Source organism: Pezoporus flaviventris, unplaced genomic scaffold (genome assembly GCF_033815535.1).
Source record: "Pezoporus flaviventris isolate CSIRO_AGI_PZ_B2104156 unplaced genomic scaffold, CSIRO_AGI_Pfla_v1 ptg000001l, whole genome shotgun sequence".
Classification (NCBI taxonomy): Eukaryota; Metazoa; Chordata; class Aves; order Psittaciformes; family Psittacidae; genus Pezoporus; species Pezoporus flaviventris.
The window spans coordinates 58,790,603-58,808,426 of record NW_026892549.1 but is presented as its reverse complement, the minus strand read 5'-3'; the positions used below and the strand labels follow the sequence as shown (position 1 = coordinate 58,808,426).

Here is a 17,824-nt window from a genome sequence, read left to right as displayed (position 1 = left end):
TCAGAGCCCCTCAGAACACTTCAGGTCTGAGAATATAAATTTGGTTCCACTGCTTAAGTGCACCCAAAGCTGAGGTTTCCCAAGAATGGTTTTCTCAACCCCTGCCCCAAAGGAAAACACTCCTTCTCTTCTTGTTTGCACATGCCCTGTTAGCACCAGGCAGGTGGTACCCATGCAGATGCATTCCCTGGGAGGTGGACAACACTGCTCAGACTTGCGTTTCCTCCTGCCAGCCTATTCTCCCCAGAGACTCTTCCTTCACCCCATTCCCATCCTGCCCACCCCAGTTGCTAACTCTCCCCCAGTTCCTGTCTCTGGGTTGAGCATCCTCAACCCAAACGTGCCTCTAACACAGAGAGTGGAGGAAGCAGATTCTGCTGTAACATGAATCTACTAGAGTGTGTAATGGATCTGTGTAAAGAGAGGAAAAATATTTACCAGTTTCAATAGAGACGTAATGAGTCAGGATTCAGAGAGGTGGAATAGCAAACATCTCTGTTCTCTGGATGCTGTAAGGCAGACAGAGCTCTGCAGAGAAACTTTCATTTCATTAAACACTTTTAATACTCAGCATTAACTCCAGTCCTGCTGGCAGCATTTCTTAGTAGCTACTCTAAAAGGAATATCTTGAAGCCCCACAGTGGGTTCAATAGTTAAAATGACTGTTGGACTGGCTATAACGCTGTGGCTTGGCAGGTAGGAAGCATTTTTACATATTCAGGTTCTGGTGGAATATTAAAGGATCCCAGCATACGAGAGGCAGATGCTTCCTTCTCTAGGGGTGAAGTTGGAAGCTAAATGTTATCCAGACTACTGCAGCGAGTTGGTGGTGAAGTGTGCTGGAAAACAATCGTAGAACAGGTTGGGTTGGAAGGGACCTTAAAGCTCATCCAGTTCCAACCCTCTGCCGTGGGCAGGGACACCTTCCATGAGAGCAGGTTGCTCCAAGCTCCCTGGGGCTGCAGGTGCCAAGTTCTTCCCGGAGTGGTTTAAGCAGTCTCATTTCTTGTGTTTCATTACCACAACAGCAGCATGTCTGATTGCAGAGAAACCACTGTAGAAGCAGATCAAACAGTGAACGGGAGGGTTTCCTCCTGGATCTGAGGCAGCATGGTCGTGGCTGTGGTTGCAGGGAAGTTGGGCATAGCACCGCAAACTCTGTTCTTGAGAACCTCTAGCTTAGTCTGAATCCTCCCTATTGTGGTGTTCTGGCATGGCTGCAGCCACAGGAGAATATTACCAGCCTTCCCCTGGCACAGACAGCAGTTGAGGAGAACTGGGAAGCAGAAAGGTCAGGCCCTGCTATAGATGAGCATGTCCAAGAGGCAGGAAAGGGCGTCTTCAGCTGCAGTGAACAAGGCGAATGGTTGTACACAGAGGCTCTGGCTTTTGGCTGGGCAAAGTTTCAGTCGGTGTTTTTGAGTGTGTTCCCAATGCTGGAATCCAAGTTGGCTGGTAAAAAGTGCCCACCCCTTTTATTGGAATTGACACCCACCTCCTCCTCTCTCAAAGCAATGCTTGGGTGGGATGGCACACACATGGTGTGGCACTAGCCTGTGATGTGGCCTCAGGCAGGTTTCTATTTGGCGCTGCGTCTACCTGTCACCCTCCAGGCACAGCTTGTTCCCAGCAGAGGCTCTGTGCTCATATGCAGCTCTGCCAACCAGGACACAAAGTCTTTCGTGGGATGTGCCATGGCTCATCAGGTTCCTTTTCTAGGATCTTGCAGCAATAATGAGAAATGAATCCAGTGACCATCAGGGCCCACAACTGGGCAGTGGTTTCTTTTGTGACTTACAAGTGTGTTGCCTTTATGGGTCTCTGCCCTTAAATACTTGCAGTGTGAGTGAAACTTACCCAGCTCCTTCTGTCGCCCAAGGAGTCCTGTTCCCCCAGTGTACAACTTTGTGATCAGATGCCATCCTCCAATCTGACAGCTTACAAGCAGAAGCCACTTTATCCTCTTCCTTATTAAATCTGACCCCTGGTACTTCGCACGCCTCCTGTGTCCTTCCTCGAATGCCTGTTGTTTGGGAGGTTCTTAAAATGCCGCATCATTCCCATGGCGCTGTGATTTGAAGATTAATGGAGGACATTCATACATGGGATCTCCAAAGTGAAAATGCTGAGGCACGTTTCTGCCTTGTGAACAGTCAGCAATGGGTGACCTTGTTTGAAGGCAGCAGTTTCCCTCCCAACCCCTATGGGCAGCCTTTAAACACTTAAAGCCCAGGTGCATCTCAACCTTACTGGAAGTGTTTCAGTGGCTCTGTTGTGTTGTAGTTGTGGTACAGTGATGAGATCGTTGCCTGTATCTGGAAAGCAAGACCTGCGAGTGCTGAGTGCCATGTGTTGGAGAGGGTATAATAAACACCTCACCCCATTGTGGTCTGGTGCTGGGGAATTGTCCCCTCCTTAGACACCCGCTTGTAAGTGCTTCCAGTCGCTGCTGAGGCACAAACATGCTGGATCTAGTGCTAAGGAATGAGTTGACTCTCCACCGGGGAAACTATGGGCTAAAAAGTGAACAAAACAACCAGATTCTGCTTTTGGCTATGGAGATAGCAGGAATTCAGTGCTCCCTTTTAGTCGCAGTACTGGGAAACAGGCACTGCAGCCCATCTCTTATCAAAGAGCTGCTGCTAAAGGGAGGAAAGCGGACATCAAATATTTACTGTCAGATCAATTCTGTTTAAAGTGCAATGTTTGTAGCAGAGCTTGGACACAGGAAGGTCAGGTGTAAGGATCAAGGCTGCATTTATATAAAGACAGAGGAATATGCACTGGAAATCCTTGCTTGGAAAGGGAAAAGGCCAGAGGATATGGAAAGGCACACTATGAGGAGCTTCATCTTTGTCCTCACACTGGGCATTTTCTCATGTTCAGGTAAGTTGCTCAGAGGAGCCGTGGCCTCTTTCTTACAGTGGTTTAGGAGACCACAATGAACCTGTAACGGAACTGTGCCTTCATCTCAGGCTTTCCAGTGTACGACTATGATCTCCCTGTCACAGAAGAGGCTCTCAATGCTTCCATTGCAAGGATCAACTCTCAGTCACGGGGGACAAACCTGTATGGTGTTGTCAGGAGCCACGTCACAAGAGTAAGTGCACAGAGAATCAGCGTTCCTTTCCCTGAAATATGCTTTGTTCTGATGGAAAACTCTTTTTCATCCAACCCTGAACCCCCAAATTTAGTTGGAGTTTTCTGATGCTGCTTGGAAGAGGGTGGGTTTGGGGCATTATCTGGAATGATGGCTTTGGGAACTGAAATGTTCTTTTCTTTCTCCAGTCTTTATTTATGTCTTCTGTCTCCATGCACCAATGCTGGTTTAAATCTGTTAGTGTCTAAATACAGGCAGGAAATTCTTTATCTGCTTTAATTTGCATTGCTAAGAATGATGTTGGGTACCCAGAATTAAGGAGTAACATGCTGTAACTGTTCTGTTTCTATAGATGGCATGTATCAAATCCTCTGCAAGGATGAATGGCAAGATGACTTTGGGATTGATCTAATTTGGAAAACTACTTGAAAACAGTGGGGATTTGTTGGTTGTTGGTTGTTGGGTTTTGGTTTCAGTGGGGAGTGGGGTGAGTTTCCCGGCTTGAGCTAAAACACTGCTTAGACTGCCCATGAGGCACCTGAGCAGACAATGCAAGACTGTATTAACTGTGTTAATTCAATTGCCTCCAGTGGTGGGATTTACTTTCTAAGCCTATTTACTTGCACAATAGGCTTCCCAGCAGTCTAGATATTCAAAGCAGAGCTGTTAGCCCCCTGCTTCCTTTAGAAGATGGGGTAGCACACAGGGTAATGGTATGCTTATCTACCTCTGAGAGCTCTAAGTCCCCCCAGCTGACTCTGAGCAGTAGGAGGATCCTGCAGTGGTTGTAGGGATTCAAGTGAGACCCCCATGGAAAGCTGTTCTGTGTTGCTGACTAAGAGACAAATTCCTGAGCACAATAAAAGAGACTTTCTCACACACAGTAATCGGCTCTAAATTGGGCACTGAGCCATAATGCCCTTATGTCGGCTTCTGCTTGACAAAGAAGCAAGGTTGCCATGTAGCAGGCATAGAGGAATGACAGGCACTAATTACGTATTGTCTTGACCTTCCTTTGACCAGGTTGACATGTGGAACAGTGATGCCTATAGACTGGAGCTGCAGTTCAGCATCCGTGAAACAGAGTGCACGAAAGCGTCAGGGAGAGACCCGTTCACATGTGACTTCAGAATTGGGCCTTTTGTGGTAAGTGAATGTGGTGTGAATGTGAAACCCCAAACTGATGTAGGATGAAGGACTTGAGGGTGTTGGATGGGGAGAAGCTCCCAGTGACCTGACAGGACACGGGTGGTTTCTGGGCTGCACCCCAAGAGCATGAGCAGCAGCTCAGGGAGGGGATCCTGCCACTCTGCTGTGCTCTGGGGAGACCCCCCTGCAGTCCTGATTAAGCTCTTGGGGCAACAGCACAAGAGGGATGTGGAGCTGCTGGAGCGAGGCCAGAGGAGGCCATGGAGATGCTGCGAGGGCTGGAGCAGCTCTACTCTGGAGCCAGGCTGAGAGAGCTGGGCTGGTTCAGCCTGGAGAAGAGAAGGCTCCTTAAGGGGAGTCCTTAGAGCAGCTCCAGTGCCTAAAGGGGCTAAAGGAAACCTGGAGAGGGGCTTTGGACAAGGGCCTGTGAAGACAGGCCAAGGGGAATGGCTTTAACCTGCCAGAACAGGGGAGATTGAGATGAACTCTTAGGCAGAAGCTCTTCCCTATGAGGGTGCTGAGGCGCTGGCACAGGATGCCCAGAGAAGCTGTGGATGCCCCATCCCTGACAGTGTTCAAGGTCAGGTTGGAGACAGGGACTTGGAGCAACCTGGTCTAGTGGAAGGTGTCCCTGCCTGTGGCAGGGGTTGGAACTGGATGAGCTTTGAGGTCCCTTCCAACACAAATCAGTCTGATTCTACAATGATTCTATGAGATGTTGAAACACTATTTTTCCTCTGTGAATGTCTGTAACCTTACCTGTCCTTCCTGGGCACAATTGTTAGGAAGCAGGAGGGATTCTGGGAAGACGCAGGACAGATGCTGCAAAGGCTTTCGTCATAGCTTATGAGTCATGCTACTACCTCAGGAGGTAGTCCACTCCATGAAGAGTGGAGCAAACATCTCAGAGTATCACTACTCTTGAGCTAAGCACCTTGTGTGTGCATGTAGGTGGGATAACATGAAACTGATGGTTGTTGCTAGATATTCTTCAATGATACAAGGGTTGGCTGCTGTGAAGTTATCACTATATCCTGGACAGACACCATCCCTCTGCTTTTCTTCTTGGGGAAATGCAGTATGAAAGGTAGTGTGAGGACATATTTTGTTTCCAAACTTGGGTGCAGGTTTTGCTGGAGCTTCTTAAAGGTAGCTGACTTAAAGGTAGTTTAACTTGTAGAGCTGGAGCTCCCATCAGCATAGCCCTGGACAGCCCTTCTGCTTGTGCTTGGTGATGCCAAAGCCATGAAAAGGAGTTAGAGATTTTCTTCTACCTCAAGCAGGCTGAAGGCTTCATGCAGCTGACATGTAATTGTGGAGCAATGACTTGGGTGTAGTCATGTGCTGTCAGAATATATTTACCTGACTAGAGTCTGCTCTGATAATGTGAGAGGTGTACGGTCTTCCTCTTGGAATTTAATCCCTGTACAAGTTCCCATCCCCAGTGAAGGCCCCGTGAGAGGGTTTGTCCTGTGGCTTTGCTCTATGAGATTTGCTCTGGTTTGATCTGTTACAGCCAACCACTTTCTGCAGAAGTGTTGTGGAAGTCTCCGATGAGCTCATCTCCAACATTGTTGTGCAGTGCCATCAAGGTGCATCCAGCTCCGAATCACTGAGCAGTGAGGAGGTAAGGGAGGGGAAAGCTCAGTTTTACTGCTTGGGGAGCAAAAATTCAGCTCATTCTCTTTAAAGGAGGTCAGGTGCTGCTGCAGCTGAGGTTTTGATCACAAGACCCAGCTGTCTCCTGTAACACTTCACTTGCCATCAGCTGAGAAGTTTGACCTTGCCTGATGGATGCCATGGGAGAGTGTGAATCTCTGCAGCAGTCTGGCACATCCACCAGCTCCAGCACTCCTTCTTCATTGACACAATGCCTGGAGAAAAGTGATTGACACGTCTTAGGCAGAAACAAATACCCCTGACTCTGGCTCTGTTACCAAAGCCAGCTCCCAGCTGAGCATAATCACAGTACAGCTGAAGAACATTTGCTCTACTGAGATTTGTATGCTGTTTTTGAGCTCTTATTTGGGTTTAAGGTGTGATTAAATGCCAACCCAACCTGTGAATTCCTTGAGCTCTTCACATCATGCTCATGTCCACTTTTTCCATGAACTGACACATGAACCTAGGTGCCTGCTGCGGAGCTCTGCAGAGGGTGTTGTCCTTGAGGATTATATACAGGGAGCCAGGATAGTTTCACAAGCAAGGTGCCAGAGGATATGGACAGCCTTTATTTTGGGGAAGTGCGAGTAACTGAATGAATAACTTGCAGCAAATGGGATTCTGTGTCACTTTTCCTTGCTTTGAATTGCCAACATGGCTTCCCATTTAGTTTTATTTTTACATCTTTGTTGTTCAGGCTCTATTCACAACCATGGAGTGAATGCACCACAGGAAGCCTTGCTTTGCAGAACAGAAAGGCTGCATGTGAAGTACTGAAATATGTAACATAGTCTGGGATGCTCAGTCTGTCCTCTGTGGGTTAAGCATAACTCTTGTTTAATAGGGCACTCAGTATAAACACTTGTTTTTACAAGCAGGCATCTTTCTGCAAGTCTTCTTTAACTATCACTTAAAATTCAGTCCTGCTGCCAATACTCCTGCTAGGGAATATATTTCCTGCAATGTTAATAAGAAATAAATGCCAAAGGGAATTATTGCACATGAAAAGGGAAGTATTTCTTTCTGCAAAGACCTGCAGCAATTGCACTGTAGCTCTTGCTCTAGAGCTGTAACTCAACCTGGCTGAGATGATGTGGTGTAGCTCCTGTAGGCTGGTGGCATTTGAATAGGAGAAGGAATTGTGACTGGCTGAGTCTGGGCTCATTTTACTTGGATAGAGAGCAACAAAAGAAGAGTACAGAGAGCTTTTAAAAGAGTAATTTGGGCTAAATGAGTCACAAAGGTGCCCTGTGTGACTGCAGCAGACTAACTCTGCTCTGCAGGCTCTGCTGGCCTGGCTGGAGAAGGTCAGGTAAGGTATGAAGGACAAAAGGTTTTGACTGGAGAGCCTGCAGATTTCCTTAGCAACATCAGTGCTTTGCAATAGTATCAGCAGAGATCTTGTTTTCAGAGGAGTGAATAACGATGTTTGGGAGTGATCACACAGTACATGGGGAAATGGAGGAGAGGGAGACTTCTGATAAGGTCTGATAAGAAACATCTTTCCTTTACAGTTTATGCACATGCCCGTAATGAACCCCAACAGGCGAGGCAGCAGCCCCAGAGAAGGTAAGCCATTCCTGCCATGCTGGACTAGCATGTGCTTGCCTTTTGGATCATCTGCTTGGACCACCTGAAGATCATCTATCTGAGGGACAAGGAAAGCAGTTTGCTCAGGTCGTAGCCAGCTGCTTTTTCCATTGCAGAGGGATGTTTCATTGAGGAAGTGTGAAGCAGGCAATGCTGAGGCTTGTGTGGTCTGTGTACATGTTTTCTGGATGACCAGATTTGTGCTCTTGTAACTGTGCTGCATCCCCAGCAGTGTGAGCAGCACCTCAAAGGAGGTGATCCTGCCCCTTTGCTGTGCTCCCATAAGACCCCCCTTTCAGCACTGTGTGCAGTTCTGGTGTCCTCAGCATGAGAAGGATGGAGCAAGTCCAGAGGAGGCCACTAGGATGATCAGGGCCTGGAGCACCTCCTGTATGGAGACAGGCTGAGAACATTGGGGCTGTTCAGCCTGGAGAAGAGAAAGCTGTGTGGAGACCTCAGAGCAGCTTCCAGTGTTTGAAGGGGGATACGAGGATGCTGGAGAGGGACTCTGCATCAGGGATTGTCGCAATAGGACAGGGGGTGATGGGTTCAAACTGGAACAGGGAAAGTTCAGGTTAGAACTCAGGCAGAAGTTCTCCCCTGTGAGGGTGCTGAGGCACTGGCACAGGGTGCCCAGAGAAGCTGTGGCTGCCCCATCCCTGGCAGTGTTCAAGGCCAGGTTGGACACAGGGACTTGGAGCAACCTGCTCTAGTGGAAGGTGTCCCTGCCCATGGCAAGGGATGGAACTGGATGAGCTTTAAGGTCCCTTCTAGCCCAAACCTTTCTATGATTCTGTAATGAGTACTTCTGGGCATCCTTGAGATTGTTTTGTTGTTATGTGAAGTGCTGAATGAATGCATGTTTGAAAGTATGCAATGCTCATGTATGTCTCTGTATTCTTCTTTTCAAAGACATATTTGCTCCTGAAGCTTTCCCTTCAAGGGGAAGAAGCAGCAGCCGTGGAGACTGGCATAAACCCAGCTACTTCAGCTCTGACAAGATGGAATAATACCCTTTGGGTAAGTAAAATTCAAAGGGTAGCTTTTATGCAGTTTTGCAACAAGGTGGGCAAGTGACTCAGGATAAAGGACCTCTTTGAGAATGTGCTTCTTGGCTGTGAACATGTTAAAAGCTATGTAACTCCCAGCATTTATAGGACTTGCTTATGGAGAAATTCAGGGACACAAACAGCACTACAAGCACCATGGATGGGGTGCAACCTCCAGTGCCAGTGGACTGCTCTGGCTGTGTATTGGCAAAGAGTTGTTGGGTACCCCAGTCCTTCAGCAAGTCACCCACCACTTTTGTGCTGGTGCTCTGGCTTGTTGTACCTGTTTATACTGCAAGCTCGTTTGCAGGCCATGTCTTTGTGCTGAATCTAATGCAACAGGGCACTGAGGCTACACAGGTCAGCAGACAAAAAGCGAATGTGTAATATGGTATCTGGGAGGACCAAGATGAGGTTTACTCTGTTTGTTTGCACATGTTTGTTGCAGAGAAGCTGTGAAGGAGATGTTTGAGTTAATGGGAATGATATTAGATGGTGTTCATGCTTCATTGCAGCTGGCAAGGTCTATCCTACACAAACCAGCTTTGCTGTTCTACTTCTAAGGCTTTATGTGGGAGCAGCTGTAATTGCTGCTGATATTTCACCTGCTGTCTGATGGAGTTAATCTAAAGGGAAGAAAGAGCTTTAGGAACACAGAATGGAGGATGTTCTTTGGCATGCTAACCAGTTCTAAAGTAGCTGGAAAATGAAGACGAAATCACTTAGCACTATGTCTTTGTGATTAAAAGGCTTGCACACACGCTTGGGTACATCTCATTAGCAGGTCCCTGTCCCTGCGGAAAGTGCCAGAACTTAATGCTCCATGTGCATGGAGCTCAGTTCAGGCCTGCTGCATTGGCAACAAGACAGCCTTAGATGACTCACCGAAAACTAACATGTTACTCATAAGCACATCTGTGATATATCTGTATGTGCTGAAGGAGATGTAACCCCTACTCTCCTGAAATTTAGATCTGAAAGGAAAACCCAGTCATTCTGCTGAGGCAGGTCTTTATTTGTGAGAAGGATTTCATTAAACCATATGCTATTTTAGTTTATCTATGAGCCAGAAAAGGTGATAGGCTGTTGTAATCACTGCCTTTCCTCTCATAAGAACCTTTAGCTTTCCTAAGTGTATTTGAACTTCCTTGAGCATATTGCAGTGCCATTCTGGTGTGCACTCTGTGTCTTTCTGGGTACCTTTCATCCAAGGAGATGGTGTGAAAAGACTGAGGCTTACTGAAGAGTGGCATCTCTCAGTCTGGCTGAGTGAATTTGGGTTTTCTTCAACTGGTCTTCCAGAAGAATTGTGTGCAAGGGTATCCATGTGCTCTGAATGGTGAGATATCCTTGTCTTGGCATCTGGAAAGTGCCAGGTATCTTAAATGAATTCTGTGGCTCACAAGGGGAGCTGACCCCTTTAAGCAGTAATCACAAATGTTTTGTGTTCCTGTATCTAATGTCTAACAGATTTCTACACTAGAAACAAGCTGTCGAATCTCCTGGAAGGAGAATTTGAAGCAAATGGGGAGGGATTTATGGTTCTTGAAATCCTGTGCAGGAGTTGGCCTTGATGATTCCTATGGCTCCCTTCCAACTCAAGATATTCTGTGATTTTAATACTTTCTGCTTGCTTTTGAAAATGGGTTGTAAGTGTCATTTATAGAGCCGTGTTTTATATCAGTGTCCTAGGTTTTGGCCATCTCAGAGGCAGATACATCAGGAGATTAAGGGAGAATTTCAAACCCCCTCAAAACTCCCTTTTCCTGTTGTTTTTATTCATTTGACTTATTAGGTTTAAAGTCTGGAGAGAAGTCTTATTTCTCAGTTTCACTTGTATTTAGAATTAGAGCGTTTCATCCATGGCTTCAATTTGGAGCTGCACATATCCAGATGAGTTCATATTATTCCTGGCTTTTTCCCCTCTGTTTGGCACCTGTGGGATCATGGCTGGCATCCTTACAAGCCATGTTCTGATGGCTGTGTTTGGTGGGTAATGGAAAATACATGCTGTGTGTTGAGACGGCAGGAGCTCAGCTTATCTGAGAGTATTTTGGCAGAGGCTGAGGAAGCAGCAGTTTAATACTAGGTGACTTTCAGCTGTAATTCAAAGAACCTGTTGTTGAGAGGCAAAGCAAGACAAGTTCAATCGTCAATTAAGTAAGGAAATGTGAATATCCTGTGCCTGAGTCTATGCAAAAAGCGAGGCTAAAGTAGCTCACCAGTGCTTTGTGGCTCTTTATTTATTAGAATATTAATATTCAAGAGGAAAAAAAGATCAGTGCAGTGGTTATATAAAGAACTTTTCCAAGTCTGCAGCCTTCAGACCCTGCTGGTGCCTGCAGGAGTTAGCAAACTGCATAGGAAAGAACCACATCAGTGATTAACGAGCTTACTTCAGTGACAAATCCTAATCAGATTTGCTGGATTTACTTCCTAGTGCATCTCCGGAACTGTAAAATTCACATGTTGTGCTGTGGGCCAACAAGGAGCTCAGGCACGTCAGCGAGAGATAGCAGGAGAGCCAGCTGCTGCACAACATCTGGTCACCCTCACAGCCTTAGCCTTCAACAGGCATTAAGGTCATCAGTGAGCTTGGCCTGCCAGGTGTGTGTAGAGTTAGTTGGAGCTGTGTTGGTCACCACAGTGTGAGCAAATGGTAGGTTCCATTGGGTTGGAACCCGCTTGATGGTGTTTGTGGCTCTGAATTGCTGAAAAAGTGGCTCAAACTCACTAACACCTTGAACCCCAGAAAGCAAAGGAAAAGGGCCCCAACACTCTGCTCTTCCAAAATCAACTGCCTAAGGCAGGTTATGTTCCTCAGGGTGGAGTCTGACCTATGACTGCTGTAGGGAGTCTCGCCAGCAGTGCTTCATTTCCTTGAACAGGAAAACTGAGAAGAAAGCTCCTGCCTTTGCTTGTAATATGCATGGAGATTGTGAATGCTGATTCTTACTGTTGTTAATCACACAAGGAAAGTATAGTTAATGCCAAATTCTGTCTGCATCAAGCCAAGGGACTGTGACAATGGCTCTTTGGCTGAGTTCTCACCAGGCAGAGCCCACAGCCGGTGGGAATGTGGCAAGGGCAGTTGTTAGAAGCTGATTAGCAGCCTTGCAGAAGCAGAAGTGAATGGCCTGGCATCATTGAATAGTAGTGGTTTGTTTTCAGTGGAAGAATAATATCAGGGCTCTTGTCAAACCCAAGAAATCCAGGATCCAACCTTCAGAGTGAAATGGATGCTTGTTGGGGTGTCTTCTACAAAAACAATAACGGAGCAGGGTGCATCACCCTCCTGGGGTGTGGAAAGCAGGGCTTTTATCCTCTGTGTCCTCATTGAGAAGCTGCTTGATTTTAGTTCCAGTTTTGTATTCTCATGGCTTCATATGTTCTGCCTTTGTCTTTTCCTCTCCATTCACCCACTCCACTTTCTGCAGCTCTCAGAAATAATCTTATTGCTTTCTGGGGGAAAGAAGTGAAGCATCAGAGGGAAGGAAAATCCCAGCAGAATGGGATCTGTTGCACAGTGCCTGAGCTCCATATCCAATCGGTTTTAAGAGTGAAAGCTGGAGCAATTTATCACTTAGGCAACGTGGAGGAAATGACAAGCTGCCTTGGAGCCTGTCTGTGATAGCTGAGTCCTTGGTGTCATCTGGCTTCTATAGCAGAGAAGTCACCCTTCTTTCATCTTCTCAGAATGAAGGACTGAAGTTGAAACAGACCGAGGCAGGACCTTTCCTGATGCTCAGGTCAGATCATGGTGCTGGGTTGAAGCAGAGGTGTTACAGCAGAGAGGAGAGCTGCTGTGATAATCTCTTATCGCTATTCTGAATGGCAGTGATTTTTGCCTTGCTCTTTGTCCACCTCTTCTGGATCTGTTTTGAAGGATTAGACCGACTGAGGACTGTCTTCCAGGTTACTGCTTAATGTTGGATTTTGCAAGCAATAAAAATGAGCTTGTCAAAATATCACAAAGGTTGGGAAGGACCTCTGGAAGCCCAGCACTGGTTCAAACAGGGCCATGTTCATGAGGTTTGAATACCCCAGACTGGTTTGGGTTCGAAGGGACAATTCCCTTCTGAGAGGAACAGAGGGCCCAATATGCTGAGTTGACCCTCATCATAGGGAAGTGTGTAGTCTGCCTGGAGCCCGGATCAGGGATATCACCAGGACGCTCCCCAACCTGGTGCACCCGACAGACTACTACCCACTGCTGGTCTTCCAGACAGGTGAGGGGGAAGCTGCTTCCCGCAGTCTGAGGGGGATGAAGAAAGACTACAGCTCCTTGGGGCGGATGGTGAAAGAGTCTGGGGCTCAAGTGATCTTCTCCTCACTCCTTCCATCTTTCATTGATGATGTGGGACGGAATGGGAAAATTCAGTCCATAAACGATTGGCTTCGAGACTGGTGCTGCAGGCAGGGCTTTGGATTCTTTGATAACAGCTGGTTTTATAGGGCACCAGTCTGGACAATGACAAGTGGGAAAGGTTTATCTCACAGAGGCAAAAGGATGCTGGGGCACGAATTAGCAGGGCTCATTTGGAGAGCTTTAAACTAGATTCAAAGGGGATGGGGTTGTAGCTGGGCTTGCCCCAGTGGGGCAGCGCTCCAGAATTAATGAAGACTGGGAGGCCTCCTATAATCCTAGGGTGAAATCGGTGTGCTCAGCTCGCTCCCTGAAATGCCTGTACACCAATGCGCGCAGCATGGGAAATAAGCAGGAGGAGTTGGAAACCTGTGTTAAGTCAGGAGACTATGATCTGGTGGCAATTACAGAGACGTGGTGGGACAGCTCACATGACTGGAATATAGTCATGGAGGGCTACGTCCTTTTCAGGAAAGACAGGCCAGCCAGGCGGGGTGGTGGGGTTGCTCTTCATGTACGGGAGCAACTACAATGCACCGAGTTCTGTCCAGGGACAGATGACGAGCGAGTTGAGAGTCTGTGGGTGAGAATTAAGGGGCAGGCTGGCAGGGGGGATACTGTTGTGGGTGTCTGTTACAGACCACCAGATCAGGGTGAGGAAGCTGACGAGGCCTTCTACAGGCAGCTGAGAGCAGCCTCACAGTCACAGGCTGTCGTCGTCGTGGGGGATTTTAGCTTCCCTGATGTTTGCTGGAAGGACCACTCGGCAACCCAGCCGCAGTCCAGGAGGTTCCTTCAGTGTATGGATGATAACTTCCTCCTGCAAATGGTGGATGAGCCGACCAGGAGAGGAGCACTGCTGGATCTCATCCTCACTAAGAAGGAGGGTCTGGTTGAAGCAGTAAGGGTTGAGGGCTGCTTTGGTTGCAGCGACCACGAGATGGTGGAGTTCAGGATCTTGTGTGGTAGGACCAGTAGAATAGCAAGTCGAATTGCAACCCTGGACTTTAGCAGGGCAAATTTTGGCCTTTTCAAGCAATTGCTAGGGGAAATCCCATGGGCAAGGCTGCTTGAAGGTAAAGGGGCCCAAGATAGTTGGTTGGCATTCAAGGATTGCTTTTTCCGAGCTCAAGATCGGAGCATCCCGACACGTAGGAAGTCAAGGAAGAGGGCCAGGAGACCTGTGTGGCTAAATAGGGAATTGCTGGGTATGCTCAAGTGGAAGAGGAGAGTTTACAGGTCATGGAAGGAGGGGCTGGCCACTTGGGAGAGTATAAGGCTGCTGCTAGAGAATGTAGGAAGGCAGCTAGGAGGACTAAGGCCTCCTTAGAATTAAATCTGGCGAGAAGGGTCAAGGACAGCAAAAAGAGCTTTTTCAAATACATGGCAGACAAAACTAACACCAGAGGCAATGTAGGCCCACTGATGAACGGGATGGGTGCCCTGGTGACAGAAGATACACAGATGGCACAGTTACTGAATGCCTTCTTTGTCTCTGTCTACTCTGCTGCAGGCAGTCCTGAAGAGCCCTGTACCCCTGAGACCTTAGATGAAGTCAGGTCGACGGAGCGGTTTGCCTTAGTCGATGAGGAATGGGTTAGAGACCAGTTGAGCAATCTGGACATCCATAAATCCATGGGTCCAGATGGGATGCACCTGCGGGTGCTGAGGGAACTGGAGGAAGTCATTGCTAGACCACTCTCCATCATCTTTACCAAGTCTTGGGAAACGGGAGAGGTGCCTGAGGACTGGAGGAAAGCAAATGTCACTCCAGTCTTCAAAAAGGGCAAGAAGGAGGACCCGGGTAACTATAGACCGGTCAGCCTCACCTCCGTCCCTGGGAAAGTGATGGAACACCTTATCCTTGGTGCCATCTTAAGGCATATCAAGGATAAGAGGGTTATGAGGGGAAGTCAGCATGGCTTCACCAGGGGGAAATCATGTTTGACCAATCTCTTAGCCTTTTATGAGGAAATAACACGGTGGATGGATGATGGCAGAGCGGTGGATGGGGTCTACCTTGACCTCAGCAAAGCATTTGACACAGTCTCCCACAGCATCCTCACGGCTAAAATGAGGAAGTGTGGACTGGATGATCAGGTAGTGAGGTGGACTGCGAACTGGCTGAAGGAGAGAAGCCAGAGAGTTGTAGTCTATGGGGCTGAGTCTAGTTGGAGGCCTGTAACTAGTGGAGTGCCTCAAGGGTCAGTACTGGGACCGGTATTATTTAATATATTCATCAATGATTTAGATGAGGGAATTGAGTGTACTATCAGCAAGTTTGCTGATGACACTAAGCTGGGAGGAGTGGCTGACACGCCAGAAGGCTGTGCTGCCATCCAGCGAGACCTGGACAGGCTGGAGAGTTGGGCAGGGAATAACTTGATGAAATATAACAAGGGAAAATGTAGAGTCCTGCATCTGGGCAGGAACAACCCCAGGTTCCAGTATAGGTTGGGGAATGACCTGTTAGAGAGCAGCGTAGGGGAGAGGGACCTGGGGGTCCTAGTGGACGACAGGATGACCATGAGCCAACACTGTGCCCTTGTGGCTAAGAAGGCCAATGGCATCCTGGGGTGTATTAGAAGGGCGGTGGTTAGTAGGTTGAGAGAGGTCCTCCTTCCCCTCTACTCTGCCCTGGTGAGACCGCATCTGGAGTATTGTGTCCAGTTCTGGGCCCCTCAGTTCAAGAAGGACAGGGAGCTGCTGGAGAGAGTCCAGCGCAGGGCAACAAAGATGATTAAGGGAGTGGAGCATCTCCCTTTTGAGGAAAGACTGAGGGAGCTGAGTCTCTATAGTTTAGAGAAGAGGAGACTGAGGGGTGACCTTATCAGTGTATATAAATATATAAAGGGGGAGTGTCACGAGGATGGAGCCAGGCTCTACTCAGTAGCAAACAGTGATAGGACAAGGGGTAATGGGTACAAACTGGAACACAAGAGGTTCCACTTAAACTTGAGAAGAAACTTCTTCTCAGTGGGGGTGACAGAACACTGGAACAGGCTGCCCAGGGAGGTTGTGGAGTCTCCTTCCCTGGAGACATTCAAAACCCGCCTGGACACATTCCTGTGTAACATTATCTAGGTGTTCCTGCTCCGGCAGGGGGATTGGACTAGATGATCTTTTGAGGTCCCTTCCAATCTCTAGCATACTGTGATACTGTGACCTCAAAGCTGATCCAGTTCCAACCCCTGCCATGGGCAGGGACACCTTCCACTAGAGCAGGGTGCTCCAAGCCCCTGTGTCCAACCTGGCCTTGAACACTGCCAGGGATGGGGCAGCCACAGCTTCTCTGGGCACCCTGTGCCAGCACTTCAGCACCCTCACAGGGAAGAGCTTCTGCCTAAGAGCTCATCTCAATCTCCCCTGTTCTGGCAGGTTGAAGCCATTCCCCTTGTCCTGTCCCTACAGGCCCTTGTCCAAAGCCCCTCTCCAGGTTCCCTGTAGCCCCTTTAGGCACTGGAGATGCTCTAAGGTCTCTCCCTTAAGGAGCCTTCTCTTCTCCAGGCTGAGCCAGCCCAGCTCTCTCAGCAAAAGATTTTTTCTTAAACTGAGCTGGAATTTCCCATATTCTCACTTGTTCCTATTTTTCTCATCTCTTTGTTCCCAGTGCCTAGTGTTGCAGCTGGTCCTGGTTCTTTGGCCTGCATCCCCCATCTGCAGGGCTGGGCACTACCCAGGTGCTCCTGGACAAGCTCCTCTCAGAGGGTTGCTGTATCTGTCATGTGTGGATGCTCCCTTCTGGCACAAATCTATCCCTAAAATGTTATTAACCAATGTGTCTTACAGAAGAATGTCAGGTTGCCATGGTGACAAAGTTGCTGAAGATACACTGCAGGCTACAGACTGCTGTGGAAGCAGTCATATGCTCCCTTGGAAAAACACATCCCAGATTTCTTCCCCATATTGTAGCTCTTAATTCAGATGCATATCTGAGAAATCAGCTTCCAGCCTCAGCCAGCTCTGCTTTGAGACTTTGCAGTATTATTGATCAGTGTCCTATACTTACGTCCCTGTTGTTATCTTTTCTATCAGTCTGGTTCTTTTTTGCCTTTACACCAATGAACAGCTGACATTTCATCTGTGCACATGTGGAGTGGTTTGTGGATGCACAATGACAGATTCCTCATGGTGTGATTCTGATGCTAAACCAATCAATAAGCAGCTCAGTGAAGCTGGATGCACTTTTTTATCTGAGGCCATGGATGTTTGTTTATTTCTGTCAAGTACGAGAAAAATCCTGAGCTATGCCATTTCTCCCCCTCCCTTGTCTTAAAGTAGATCGGAGAATGAGAAGAATCAAGATTCAAAGATGGAGCATGGAAATAAAGAAGCTGATGCCATTTCCTTTCCTTTGCCATGACAGAACCATTCCATAATGAAATGGAAGTCTTTCCCTAAGCTCACTTTCTGCTGTGATGTCAAATGGCCAGTGGACGAGCTCGTGAGACGCTAAGTGCCCACACTTGTGAGTTGATAGCTGCCTTCTGATGCATTAGATCTCAGTGGGCGGACTCTCTCAGACACCTAGACACAGTTACATGTCCGGTATGTGGTGCACCATCCTCTAATGATGCTATTAAAGGATCATTATTCCATCTGTTTGTTCTGCATTGCTCTCTGGTTGCTTGTAATCTTTAGTCAAACTAATAAACACTCCATTTCTTTTTCTCTGGGGTGCAGCAGCTATAGACAAGGTGTCTTCCTGCAAATCCAAGTTTTAGCCCACAAGTAATCAAGCTTTAATGGATACTTGACTCATGTGGAGAGCTGAGGGAATCTGTGACAGTGATTGTACTAATTGTCATGACAAGAGTGGTTAGAATTGCTCAAAGAATCAGTGTTGGAGATACCAGCAAAAGTGATGTTAGAGATTTATTGATTCAACAGAATTTGATGGCAAGGTTC

The 17,824-nt window shown here is 47.7% G+C and overlaps 1 protein-coding gene across 3 annotated transcripts; it reads left to right on the top strand.

Annotated features, from left to right (window-relative positions):
- Positions 1–2,687: 2,687 nt before the first annotated feature.
- Positions 2,688–17,514, top strand: SPP2 (secreted phosphoprotein 2). Of its 3 annotated transcripts, none has more exons than XM_061460130.1 (7): positions 2,688–2,886; positions 2,976–3,100; positions 4,124–4,246; positions 5,766–5,876; positions 7,426–7,480; positions 8,414–8,521; positions 17,283–17,514. In XM_061460130.1, the coding sequence occupies exons 1-6, from the start codon at positions 2,703–2,705 to the stop codon at positions 8,509–8,511; spliced, it is 696 nt and encodes a 231-aa protein (XP_061316114.1). In that variant the 5' UTR covers positions 2,688–2,702; the 3' UTR covers positions 8,512–8,521; positions 17,283–17,514. The 3 variants fall into 3 exon arrangements, with proteins under 3 accessions (XP_061316114.1, XP_061316110.1, XP_061316123.1); XM_061460126.1 differs by having other exon boundaries at positions 17,198–17,514; XM_061460139.1 differs by lacking the exon at positions 17,283–17,514 and adding an exon at positions 16,527–16,900.
- The last annotated feature ends 310 nt before the right edge of the window (positions 17,515–17,824 follow it).